We start from the raw sequence: 13,129 nt of genomic DNA on the forward strand, positions 1-13,129 counted from the left end.
CTGGTCCTGAGTTGATGTGGTCCAACAGGAGCACAGACAAGATGGAGCTGACGGACTCACAGAAGCGCAGCAGCCAAAAACGCTGATCACATCAGTCTCTTTGTCAGCGCTGTTTCCCCTACACCCCAAACTACTAAATACATCAATGTGTATGTTGACCATAATTGATGTGAGTGTGGCAATGATAAAATGATCAATAGATAATAATAATAATAATAATAATAATAGATTAAATGGCAGCTAATCTGCTACCAAATGATCATTCTAATCAAGCATGGGAGATGGATCAGCTTTTTTCCCACAGGCTTATAATACAAAAATGAAGCATCATCGATCTTACATTTGGGTTTAACTTGATATGTAATGAACAGCTGACACAGTACAGAGAAAGAAATCCACAGAGAGCAATTTACTGTGACACGTATTGGCCAGTTTCAGAAGTCACACAGTTAGCGGCACATGCTGGTGCAGCAGATCAAACGCTCCCTGTACCTGGCCCGCCCCCTGAGTATTAGCCGGGTGCGCTCGGCTGCTCTGCCGGTAACAGACGGTCCGTTCATCAAGAAGGAGACAGAGCCTGCAGGGCTGCGGACCGACTGTTTCACTTTCCGCCTTCAACTTTAAATTGTACTTTTCCGCCTCAAGACCTGCTCACTGTGAGACCTTTTTCTGAACCTGCTCCTCCGCACCTTTGGGAGAGACACAGACCGGACTCGGCGCAGGCTAATGCGGCTGACCAGGGAAACCTGCGGCCGAGAATAAAAATAATAATAATAAAACAAAAAGGACACCCAGGTTTCTGCCAGGATGGACGGTGTAAATGCTGCCCGTCTTTCGACAAACTGTAAGCCGTCTGTCGGCGGAGTTTCACCCGATGAAGCCCCCCCCGGAGGGAGAGCTCCGTGTCCGGCGAGGAAACAAGCCGTGAAGAGACACCACCACAAACACAACCTGAAGCACAGGTACGAGTTCCTGGAGACCCTGGGCAAGGGAACCTACGGCAAGGTGAAGAAGGCCAAGGAGAGGTCCGGCAGGCTGGTAAGCATGGAGACATATTTTAGTTTTTTAACTGTGTCATCCAACTGCTGCTCCCCCATCAACACATCTGTGTGCCTCACCGTCCTGCTGGCCACCTGTTGTTTACAGAGAGAGGATTATTTTTAGGACACCTGCTGTTTGCTCACAGGTAGCTCCACATTTGGATTTCAATGTGGGAAAAGGAAAATGTAAAATGTATAAAAAGCGATTAAAAGCAAACCTTTTCAGATGAAAAAGTGAGCTTGATACAAGTTTTAGTTTGTAGTGTTTTTGTGTCTTGTGATTTGGGACCTAACTCAATGTCTTGATCCTCTGGGATCTAGTGAATTAAGACCAGTGAAAGTATTTTTATATTTCATTGTCCGAAGGCCTCGCCTGTGTTATCTTTACAGGTTTATGGTCCATCAAAGTACTATGAAATTTCAGTTGGCGACTAAGTCAAGGTATTGCTTCACTGACTTTACCAGGACTAGGTCACAACCAAGTCTGGCTGGACCATGTACGGTCAATGTGCAAAACCTAAGGGGTTTCAGCAGTGACTGGCATGTGCCTTATTAAGACTACATATCAAACTGTTTGTCCTGCAACTGAGTCATGTGACATTCGGTTGACCTGTGGAGAAAATGTGATCACTCAGTCCATCAGTAGGGACATTCATGATTATTGGACTGACCCTGCTGCTGCAGTCCTGCCAAAATTTGATTTCTGTTAATCTGTCACTACACAAAATGTGTCCTGTAATCACCTCAAACAGGCCTAAAGGAAACCCAAAGGAAAGGCGTTACTTTGGAACGTTTAAGTGAATTTGTCCCCTGGAGGAAAGTTGGGTAAATTTGTTTCAGTTTCCGATGACAGGAGCAGTGGAAATTACAACTGGCCTTTCAGGTGGATTCCAGTTCACTATGACCTAAGGGGAAATGGGAGGTATTTAAAACAGACTGATTGAGATAAGCCCTTAGAGGGGATGTGGAGAAGTTGGCAAGCAAAGTTAAAATTTTTTATTTTGTAGGTTATAAAATATTTCATTATCATCATCCCAAGTAGAATTTTCTAAGAAACGTTTAAACCTTTTAAGCACCTATACATAGGTAATGTGCATGTTCATATCAATGAGGACACAATACACATGAGAAATTTGTTGAGGTTCAAAAGCACTGCAGACTACAATCTACAAAATGGCCATAAAGTTCCTCTCTGAGCAGTTTGATTGTGACCTTCATAATGGCAGGGTTTATTGCAGGCCTGTTTTATTGGGCTTTTTCAGTTTGAGCTGGCTGGACCTGATAAACTGGCGACTGATGTAAGTCGGCAAACTATATTCGCTAATGTATTAAATGGTCCATCAGGAAATAGAAAGTAAGTGTAAATGATCAAAAGCAAAAGGCAGTGAGCAGTGAGTCAGACCACTGGACTAGTTTCAGGTTTAATCGATGCCACCATGCTTCAATAAAAAATAGATACTTGGCACAGAAGCTGCGGGGCACCATTCATCAGGAATGCTGTTTGTTGAACGATCACATTTATTGTGAGTGAAAAGTGCTAAGAGATGAATGAAGGAAGTGTCAGGAATTTCCCTGCTGTACCTGCAGTAAACAGGCTGTGGTTCATGTTCAGCCTTGTCCACTGCGATCACACTAATCTGACTCGTCTAGCTGCTGCTGCTGCTGCTGCTGTTGTTTTTTTGTCTTTTTTTTTTCTCCCCCTTAATGATACAAGTCGGTGTCTGCGATTAATTCCTGCTCCACATGCCTTAAACCCAGGGTCAAATGGCAAAATGCGGATTAGCTCAAATGCCTATTTTCAATTCACACCAAACGCGCAGCACTTGGCATGGGATAGAAACAGCTGAAACATTTATTTGCTTTGTTTTCATCCACCTACCTCAGTATTGACAAGATAATAGACAAACATGGAACTTGCCTCAGGGAGTGACATAACATGAAGTTTCGTGCATTGTGGCTGCACATTTGTTGGCATTGTGTTAGTGCATATGTTTTATTATATAACCCACTTAGGCGGGGCATTTTAGCATAAATTTAAGTACGGCTGACCTCACACTCATGCATGGCAAGGTACGTTGTTTGTTCCTATCAACATCTAATGCCTTAATGCCTTAAATTAGCAGCTATATTAGGTGAAAGCTATTGCAATGCAAGTTGTTCTTAAGAAAAACCTGTTGCTCTATCAGTTGATTGCATCAGGTTTCATAGTTAAACCTCAAATGTTTTAGTAAGGACTTTAGGATATTGTGAATCAGCTGTGAGGGAAGATGTATATAACATATTAAGAATATGCTAACTATAAATAATTGCAAACACAATTAACAAAAACCAAAATATGCCATTTAAGTAGCAGTGATTCACTATTCACAAGTGGAACAACCGCTATTGTTCTTCTTTAAGACCTTTCAGATTTTCAAGATAGTGGACCTAATCTATTGGTGCTCACTGTGTGGAACCAACAGTGACAAAGACAAACACACGCACACAACCTCAACCTCACAGGGGTGTGAACTCATCATGAGTGTGAGATCAGCCCATCCGACAGCTATGCAAACAAACGCAGGAAGCCTCAGTTCCCAGAATCAGGAGAGAGGTCTGTGTGGTGTGAATATTGTACAGCAGCACTAAGTTCAGACAGTGACTCATGACAGGAGACAGTCGTTTGTTCAAACTGATATAACAACTCACTGCTCCACTCATTTTCCCTGTCTGTAGCCTTGGGGGTTAGAAAGGAGAGGAAACCAGGACGCCCCTCCACCAGTGCCTCGTGGCACCCTTTAACCTTGGAGGAGACTGATGACGCACTGGGTGCACAGAGGAATCCCAGGCATCTGAGCTTCAAATAGACAAATGCAACTTAAAGACATGTAAAGACTTGTCAAAATCGTGTATATGACAGCTCTGCTAATACAAATTTAAAGTTCCATTTTCTTTGGGCCTACCAGGAGACAATAGATTTTGTGATAGCAGACAATACCTGATGCAGTGTTTCTCTGCGCCTTGTCAGAAACAACAATCAGAGTTTTCAGTTCACTGCCCATGGGTCTTCTCTTATGAAAAGTCAATTTCATAAGTGATTAAACACATCTTTCTCATTTCAGTAGACTTAAGGGTATAAATCTTACTGTGTCACTGACAATACTCATTACTTGTTACAATTTTAAAGTTTTAAAAGACCTTTATCCTGAAATTTCCATTTGAGACCAGTTGTGTTTGAAAGGGTTAGGATTAACCATGTGACCCTTCTTACAGTAAAGCTGTTGCTGCCACTGCATTAAATCACGCTTGGATCTTCTCTTTCGAGCACTTGTGTATAAAAAAAAAAAGAAAGGGAAAAGTTTTTTTTTCTTCCAAAAGTCAAATATTCCTTTGTTTCCTTTTGTTTTAAGGTTGCCATAAAATCCATAAGAAAGGAGAAGATCAAGGATGAGCAAGATCTGGTTCACATTCGACGGGAAATTGAAATCATGTCCTCACTCTGCCACCCACACATCATCACTATATATGAAGGTACAGCATGCAGTGAGTTTTGTGTGCATGTGTGGTTTTGTTTCAATGTTTACTTTCCCAAGGTGGTTGTATCCTGGAGCCACCAGCTGAGTGAAATGAGACACCTGGAAAAAGATGCATCTCAATGAGTCTCTGTTTGAGAGTCAGGGTTTGGTCACGCAAGTCATTGTGTTGAAGTCTGATGCAAGGTTATATAAGCACTGGTGCTCTGCTGTTCCCCGTCAGCGTTGCAGGATAATGTGCAGAGAATTGTCTTCCAGTGCTGGCCACGTCTGATGAAGTGGTCTTTCTCCATCTCAGTTATTGAGGGGCCTCATTTGTCCTAATCAGTATGAATGAAAGCTTGTACAAGACAATAAAAATCTGTAACACATCCTTTTTCAGAACATATTGGATGTAGGCTATGTGGAAATATTGTCTGGTGCTCTGCTCATTTCAGTGTCCACTTTAACTGTGTGGAGTTGCAGGTTTCCAGGAGAAAAAAAAACAGAGATAAAATATGAGATCATTTAATACAGTTCTATTTGGCTGATCCGTTTGATTTGAAAGCTTTTCATTAAAGATGTTCTCCTTTTTTTTGTTGTTGTTGTTGTTTTTTTTCAGTATTTGAAAACAAAGACAAAATTGTGATTGTGATGGAGTATGCCAGCCGTGGGGACCTGTATGACTACATCTGTGAAAAGAGACACATCTCTGAACGGGAGGCCAGACACTTCTTCAGACAAATAGTTTCAGCTGTGCACTACTGCCATCAGGTAAGTCTTCCTGCAAAGCATATGAAGTAGTTTACAGAAAATAGATCAATATAAATAATAAATATCTTCACTGCTACGTCAAACCGTGTGACGCAGCCCTTCACTCAGACTGGCAGCTGAGCTTGTGAGTTTTTCCTGGGCCCTGGCACCCCCAAAGTTACATAATGGGCATTGTGCACCGTCAGCCTACTGTTCTGAACAGGGAGCCTGTGAGAATGATGCAGGGCGGCATGAACAGTTTGGGTCTGTAGAGAGGTAGAGAGCCAGCGTCAGGTCTAAAGGCCAGCCTGTTTAATGAGGGTGTGATAGAAGAGAAAGGCTCCACACACACACTCGGTTGTTCCTGTAGCTTTGTGATGACGAACATTTCAAGCACACAGTTTTAATGTGGCTAGTCAGCACTTAACACAGCATTTATGTTTACAGCGCGAGTTGTTCTGTCCGTGTTAACATCTGCCTTTTTCACTTTTATTGTGTTATGAGGTCTTGTTATACATTTTATTTTCCATTTGTATAGCAGCATAGCAGCAAAAAGCCATTTTAACTCGTAGCATCATGCACATTTAGCGTTGTGATGAATTCTAAAAGGTTGCACACAGTAAATGGCCTCTTTTCATTATAACAATTAAAAATGGATGAGTGACAACATGAATGTGTCTGCTGCTACAAGTGTCCATATATGAGAAATAGCTGACCTGCATTTTGAAGACAAACTCTGCTTGAGCCAAAGGCATTCCCCCCTGCAGAGTAGAGGACAATGGAGCATAACTGACGCACCAGAAAAACAATCTTCACTTGGCAAAGAATGTGTTCTGACCCACTAAAAACTAACCCTGTCAAATGATACATATGCCATTACACTGATGCGTAAGACAATTTCTCATTGTAAAAAAAAAAAAAAGAAAAAAGACTGCTATAGAATATAGATTTTTTTCTTTTTTTTTTTTTAATTTCTTTCTTTTTTTCTTTCTTTTTTTTTTAGAATGGGATAGTACACCGGGACCTGAAACTGGAGAATATTTTACTAGATGGCAAAGGCAACATGAAGGTATGTATGACTAACAGTCCCTCCACAGAAATACATTTCCTCTATCTTTTTTTGATTTACTATGTAAAGGTGGGATTATAATTGACAGTGTGTGGCACTTATCAAGTTACTGTAAGGAAACACATTTAATATTACAGAATCAACTTCAAGAAATAATGAGCCACTGTGAAATCTTCAATATCTGAAATGATAGTAGTATGTGTTATGACTAATAGTGGAGATTGTGAGTGTGGAAAACTTTGAGGAAGTTGGCTACAGTACAGTAATCTGATAACAGTTTTGAACCAGCTCACTTTTGTGTTTTTTTTTTTCTTCTTTTTGTTGGCAGATTGCAGACTTTGGTCTGTCAAACCTCTACCACGGTGACGAATATCTCCAGACGTTCTGTGGCAGCCCTCTGTACGCCTCCCCAGAGATCGTTAATGGACGACCGTATCGTGGGCCAGAGGTGGACACCTGGTCTCTGGGTGTGTTGTTATATACGATGGTTCATGGTGCCATGCCCTTTGATGGAAACAACCACAAGACACTGGTTCAGCAGATCAGCACTGGAAACTACCGCAAACCAAATAACCCCTCTGGTGAGTTTTTCAATAACACTTCTTCAAATGAGCTGAAACATTATTTAGTTTATTCTTAAACCATGTTTAACCCCCCCCCCTTTCAGATGCATGTGGGCTGATCCGCTGGATGCTGATGGTAAATCCTGAGCGCAGAGCTACAATGGAAGACATTGCAGGACACTGGTGGCTCAACTGGGGTTACCAGCAGCCATTGCTGTGTGACACAAAGAGCAGTACAGTGGAGCACCCGTCGTCACCAGCCTATCCGTCTACGCTGCACCCTGCTGGGCTGGCCAGTGTTGCTGGTTGGCTGCGTCGTACATCCAGGCCTTTACTGGAGAACGGCTCGAAGATGCGCTGCTTGCTCCGCTCACAGGGCGGTGGTGGAGGGGACGTTGTCCGACAGCGCTCTCTGCGAAGGTCACGAAAGGAAAACAATGTCTCTCAGACAGTTCATGAAGGAAGCACAGACAACCGTCCCTCAAAGGGTATCCTAAAGAGACGCAACAGTGTGAAACAGAAAGTCATTAGTGAAATATCTGCTGCTGGTCCAGTGGAGCCTCCAGCTGTTTTGGGTTTATCTGCACCATCTAATGCCCCATCAGCATTGCCACCTCGCAAAGGTATCCTTAAGAAGCCAACCGAGCAAGAGTCTGGATACTACTCCTCCTCTCCCGAGAACAGTGACTGTGGCTGGGCACCACAAAATAAAGAGTGCCCCTCGGCACCGATCTACAGGAAGGGCATCCTGAAGCGCAATGGAAAGTTCTCAGGTGTTCTGCAGGAGTTCGGCTCTTTAGACCAGTTGGCAGCATCTTTACCCTGTGGGGTTACCAAGTCAAGACCAAGTGGGGCTATCAGCAAGGACAGCATTCTCTCTTCAGAGTCCTTTGACCAGCTGGATCTGCCAGACTGCGTGGGGCCTGCAACAGAAATGGATAAACCAGCTAAGACTCGCATGAGAGGATGCGTGTCTGCAGACAACCTGCTGGATATACAAGAAGACAGGATTCTTGGGGTTGGGGTTCTGAGTCCCTGGAACTGCTATGAGTCTGGAGTGGCTGACAGTACGTTTTCCATCACAGACTGTGATAATGTGACAGAGGCTTACAGACAGGCCATGGTCTTGCATGGAGCAACCTGAGGATCGGTAATTAGTGAAGATTGCTGATCGCTTTTTTTCCAGTCAGAATTTTTCAATGTCTGTAAACTGCCAAAGTGCGTTATGTGGAATTACAAGTGCGCTGTATTGTTTTGGTTAGTTTAAAGGAACTGGACATCACCAAAAAGGGAGGAGGCTTTGACCATCAGATTGTTATTGGATTGGTGCAAGACGAATGATGCCTTTCTAATCCAAGTGTGATGAAAATATCCATTTAGAATATTCTCAGGAGACAAGAGCTGCTGTTGGTCAATCATGAGCTCTAATTGTCAACAGGAGAGCTGACTATCAAAAGTGATAGCCGGTGTTAAAATGCACCATGAAACCGAAAACCCTGACCTGAGTTTAGTGAACGTGTAACAGTACATTAGAAAACTGTCTTTTCACACAGTGACAGAGGAACTGGAGTTTTAAATACATTTTTGCCTCATTTACATTTGCAGAATACTTTAAAGCCACAAAGTCAGTTTCACATTGTGGACAAGTCAGCTTTTCAAAGTTTTTATGGCTTGACCTTTAGCTTCTAGCTCCAGTTTAATCTTGTTGCAATAGCAATAACACACAGGTTAAATTTTAGGGCTCATATCATAAACTACAGATTTCAGTTTTAGGATGTGGGAAAACTTACATTTCATGGATACCAAAGAACCAATGCTGCCTGAGTTTTTTCTTTTTTCATCTTTATTTAAAGCACGAGAAAAAAAGTGCCAAGAAGATGTTTGTTTATTTCAGGGACTTCAACTGTCAAAGATGTTTTCAGTTGTTGAAATGACTTGTTCTAAATTTGGACTTGAATGAAAGTGACTTGAATAGTAATGGTGACGTTTTGAGTGAACCAGTTGTTTAACCAGTTGAACCTGCTTTTGCTCCCAAACCTACCCTGATACAAGAGCACATTTGGCCTTTCATTTGCAGATGACAGTTTCACAGGAAGGAGGGGCTGATTGAGTTGAAAATTTAAGGTCACGAGTAAAAATGTTGAATATCAAAACTTCTGTTTCAAAGTGAACCATGAGCCCTCTTTAATTAGTGTATGTTGTATATACAATGGCACACACTCAATGTGTAACCTTTCAGCTGAATTTCTGAAGATCAGTCATGGAGCTCAGTTGAAATTGAACTTGCATTTTAATTTAAAAGACACCTGGGGTGGTACAGTATTTTCCCAGAGCTGGATTAGTTTAGCCATCTGCTTAAAGAAAAAAGAAAAAAAGAAAAGCATACTATGCTTTATCCCAGTAACTTGTTACACAAAACCTGTGCATTACATTTAAAAGTGAAATTAATATTGTGTACACACTGATAATCATCATGAGTGCTGGAGCAGCACTTTATCAGACCATTGCAACCAGATAAGCATGCAATTAATTTCATAACTGTCATTTGCATCTTAAATTTATTGAATAAAAGCTGGGTGGCACGATATGGTGGTAAGACTGGAACTTAAAGTCCCTCATTTAAACTGGAATCTTGGAGGTTGTAAAATACTGTGTCACATGGCAAAAAAGCCTTAAACCTTTGGTGAGACAGGTTTAATTTTGTACAATTTACTTTGCATCTGGGGGTTTCATCACTTTTTGTCCCTTTCTTGTCCCGAATGTTGAAGGTATGCAGGTTGTGTTCAGATTTTTTTTATTCTCTACAATAAAAATCGTGTTTGCCATAGTCACGGACTCACCATTTATATGACTGTGATCTACTGTTGTGACTGGGATGAGAAAACCAATAAAAAAAAAAAAAGAAAGTCAACTCAAGTGATGGTTCATTTTATTTGTAACTTTTTGTTTTATGTATTAGTTTAACAGAATTACATTACAGTCACAAGAGAATTCAGTGTTTGTTAAAACCATGTAGAACTGTCCATATATGAAGCCAAGGTTACAATTTTAATCAAGTCCAGATAAGTGCAACATACATATGAACAGAAAACATCACTAATAAAATGTGCAAAGATTGCTATTTGAATTGGACACAAATGAACTAAATATCACAAAAGGTTGATGTGTATGAATATTAATGAAAAGCACAGTCAAAAGCAAATTTTTCAAAGCTGCCTAAACAATTGCAAAACACTTAAAAACCACCAATAATAGGATGGACATGTAAAACAAATCTCAATTTTTAGACTGTAGTTACCCTACATATATCACAGATGAATCTCAGTATACAAAGAATAATCAAGGTTAAGAAAGAATGGCAATTAAACTTGTTCTGTTTTTTTAGGCTTCTTGTTCTCCCTCATTCAATATACATCTCGTATGTTCATGGCAGGGAAGAGTGTTTCTGCTTGACTTCCTGGGTTGATGTCACTGATGTCAATGCAACACCCTGAATTTCAGCAGGGGTGCAACAGTGTGCCCTTGATCTGCAAACACTATCTTTGAAACAGGAGGGCAGGCTGAGCTCCAGCACACTCCCTAGCTGCTCATAGCAAAGGAGGATTGGGTTCTGTTCAGGGTCAGATTAAAAGAAAAACAACCCTAAATTCATCAGCATCACCAACTTTTCCTCTGGATCTTGACCAATAGCTGCTCTTCTAAACATGCAATTACCAGTTTGTACTCAGACTGTTTGAACATGCCCTTAAATGCTGAGGATGGGTCAAAGTCAAAAGGAGATATTATCTGAAAATGTCAGTTAAACATTACCCTCACCAGATCAATGCCCAAAAGGTTGGCTAAAAACTTTATCACTGAATCAGAGGAGACATCCACCTCCACTGTCTGTAGTCTCTGCATGGCGATGCTTACACAGGCACATACAACAGTGGATGGCAAGAACACAGAAAACCTGGAGTCTGTGGATAAATGTGATAAAAAGTAAAATGAGAAAAATCATATATATTTCCTATGTATGCTGGCTCCTGTGAACCTTAACCCTTTACACAGATGTACTTAAAGACAACACCAAATGTAGGGAAGTGAGAAATGTTTATCAATGGCTGACAGGTTAGATGGATACTTCCATTTTGCAGGCACACCCTGACAGACAAAAGGGAGATTACAAAAGCAGACATTTCCCAAAACTTGATAATTTGATCCAGTATCCTAATTGCCTCAGGGAAGAAAAATACTGACACAAAAAGTCAGCCATTCAATCCTTAGTCAGACACCTTTCTGAATGGGCTACAAGGAGCCAGGAATGATCTTAATTTTATGCTCTGTAATGTCATAGTCTGTCTAAAACAGCACGGGCTAACTGTGTCCTGTTGCCTCAGGCAGCATCACAGAGATTCGTGGGAAATCGGTTAGCTGAATAGTCGGACGCAGGTCTTTCACAGCAAACAATACAGGATTACACAAACTCAGCTCTCTGTCTCCAAAATGACCTGCTGACACATCGCAATCAAATTTATGGCTGCTTTGTGCCCATTGTTCATTGTGCGGGAAGTCAATTTCACCAGTTACGTTCAATATTCACAAACCGAAAAATATATTTTATATATAGCTCCTAAGATATATAAATATCTTGTAGCTCACAGTGGATATGACATCTCTGCTTTTATTCCATTAGATTCATTGACTGGCTTTATACTTGAGTACAAAAATAATTTCATGTGTTGGCACCTTAGTTATGTAACTTACTGGTGGCAGTCAGAGCAATGTAGGAATGAACATGCCTGCGCACGTCTGGAAGGTGGAGGGGCCGAACAAAGGGGAGAGCTTGAAGAATGGGCTCCAGGAAATCAGAGGGGACAACAGCGGCCAGACCCCAGTCTAACCTGGACACCACCGCCGCCTCCCACTTCTGCAACACACACATTTCTCTAAAGCAATCCACCACAGGACGTCTCACACATGACAGACAAGCTGGCCATGCACGTGAATATTTCACAAGACGTTCGGCAAAAAGGAGTGGAAGTGATTTAAGGTGTTGTGGTTCATCATCACTTCCTTTAAAGGAAGCTAGGGTTACTTGGAAGTAGCTTGTTGTGATCACCCCATCTCAGGTGACTTTCTTTGAATGCCTTTTGATAAAAGAGGCAGACTTATTCAAGTCACATCTAAAAAATGTCTCCCTTTCTGTGTAGTGAACTATCTCAGGACTCCTCACAGCTGTGCATGCCCCTCTGGGTGAGGGTGAAACTTTGGGTAACCCTGGACTTTGGGACGCTCGGAGGAAATCTATGGTGTTGATTTAGTTGTGTTGTGAGGCAATGTGGCAAAGACAGGACTAATGCCAAACCCATCTTAATTCATAAAGAGACTCACCAGGATGTCAGAGACTGAGACGGAGTTGTCTGTGTAGATACAGAGCTTCCTGGCAGACAGAGGGACAGTCTCTCTCATTTTGGACGCCAGGAACATGCAGACTGTCCCTAAAAGCTGCAGGTTGGACTTCTGGATGGAATAGCAGCTCAGGTAGGAGTCCAGGTACCGGACCGCCAGGGGAAAGACCTCCTGCTCACACCTCTGCTCCTCACACACCTGACACACAGCCCAGAGTCAGACTCATCACACGGCTTTGGGCCAGCCTGAGCCATCGGCCTACCTGGAGCATCCACACCGCCAGGATCCTCCTCATGCAGGGCCGGATCTCCTTCTGGACCGGGCCGGGGGACACCGGGCTCAGCCTCTCCAAGGCCGTCAGCCGGTGCAGCGCCCTCGGGTCGCAGGTCATCGCCGGGTCGGCGACGGCCCGGACGAACACGACACCCGGCTCCTCTTCAGCAGCAGACCCCTGGTCCCTGGATCTGCCATGAGGGTCTTCATCCTCACACAGATCCATCCAGGGAAATTAAACCACAAGGACAAGATTTAAAAGTGGTTTTAAAGTGAAGACGATAAGCTAGCTGCTGTGTGTGTGTCCGCGCGCTAACGGCCCAGCAGAAGGACTCGGACACCGAACAGACCGTTCGTGAACGATCCGTTCATTTGGAACTAATTTAACTTAACTTTAATTTAACTTTTGTATGATTCGGGGGTAAACATCGTCTCAGTGCATGATTCGGTGTTTATTCCTGGCGCGCCCTACAGGCTCAGATTCGTTCACAAACGGGTCTCTCTGCCGTATATTCTCTGTGTAGGAATGACTGATTCGTTCACGATTCC

At 42.4% G+C, this 13,129-nt stretch overlaps 2 protein-coding genes across 2 annotated transcripts; one reads left to right on the plus strand and one right to left on the minus strand.

Annotated features, from left to right (window-relative positions):
• Positions 1 to 530: 530 nt before the first annotated feature.
• nuak2 (NUAK family, SNF1-like kinase, 2) lies at positions 531 to 9,821 on the plus strand. The gene is made up of 6 exons (XM_029501601.1): positions 531 to 1,038; positions 4,430 to 4,550; positions 5,154 to 5,305; positions 6,288 to 6,353; positions 6,682 to 6,934; positions 7,021 to 9,821. Exons 1-6 carry the CDS (start codon positions 808 to 810, stop codon positions 8,058 to 8,060), a joined length of 1,863 nt encoding a protein of 620 aa, XP_029357461.1. The 5' UTR covers positions 531 to 807; the 3' UTR covers positions 8,061 to 9,821.
• A 519-nt stretch (positions 9,822 to 10,340) lies between these two features.
• Positions 10,341 to 12,806, minus strand: ccnd3 (cyclin D3). Its single transcript, XM_029502995.1, has 5 exons — positions 12,570 to 12,806; positions 12,290 to 12,505; positions 11,663 to 11,825; positions 10,733 to 10,875; positions 10,341 to 10,526 (listed from the first exon to the last, which is right to left on the minus strand). Exons 1-5 carry the CDS (start codon positions 12,804 to 12,806, stop codon positions 10,341 to 10,343), a joined length of 945 nt encoding a protein of 314 aa, XP_029358855.1.
• Between the last annotated feature and the right edge of the window lie 323 nt (positions 12,807 to 13,129).

This window comes from Echeneis naucrates, chromosome 5 (assembly GCF_900963305.1).
Source record: "Echeneis naucrates chromosome 5, fEcheNa1.1, whole genome shotgun sequence".
Lineage (NCBI taxonomy): Eukaryota > Metazoa > Chordata > Actinopteri > Carangiformes > Echeneidae > Echeneis > Echeneis naucrates.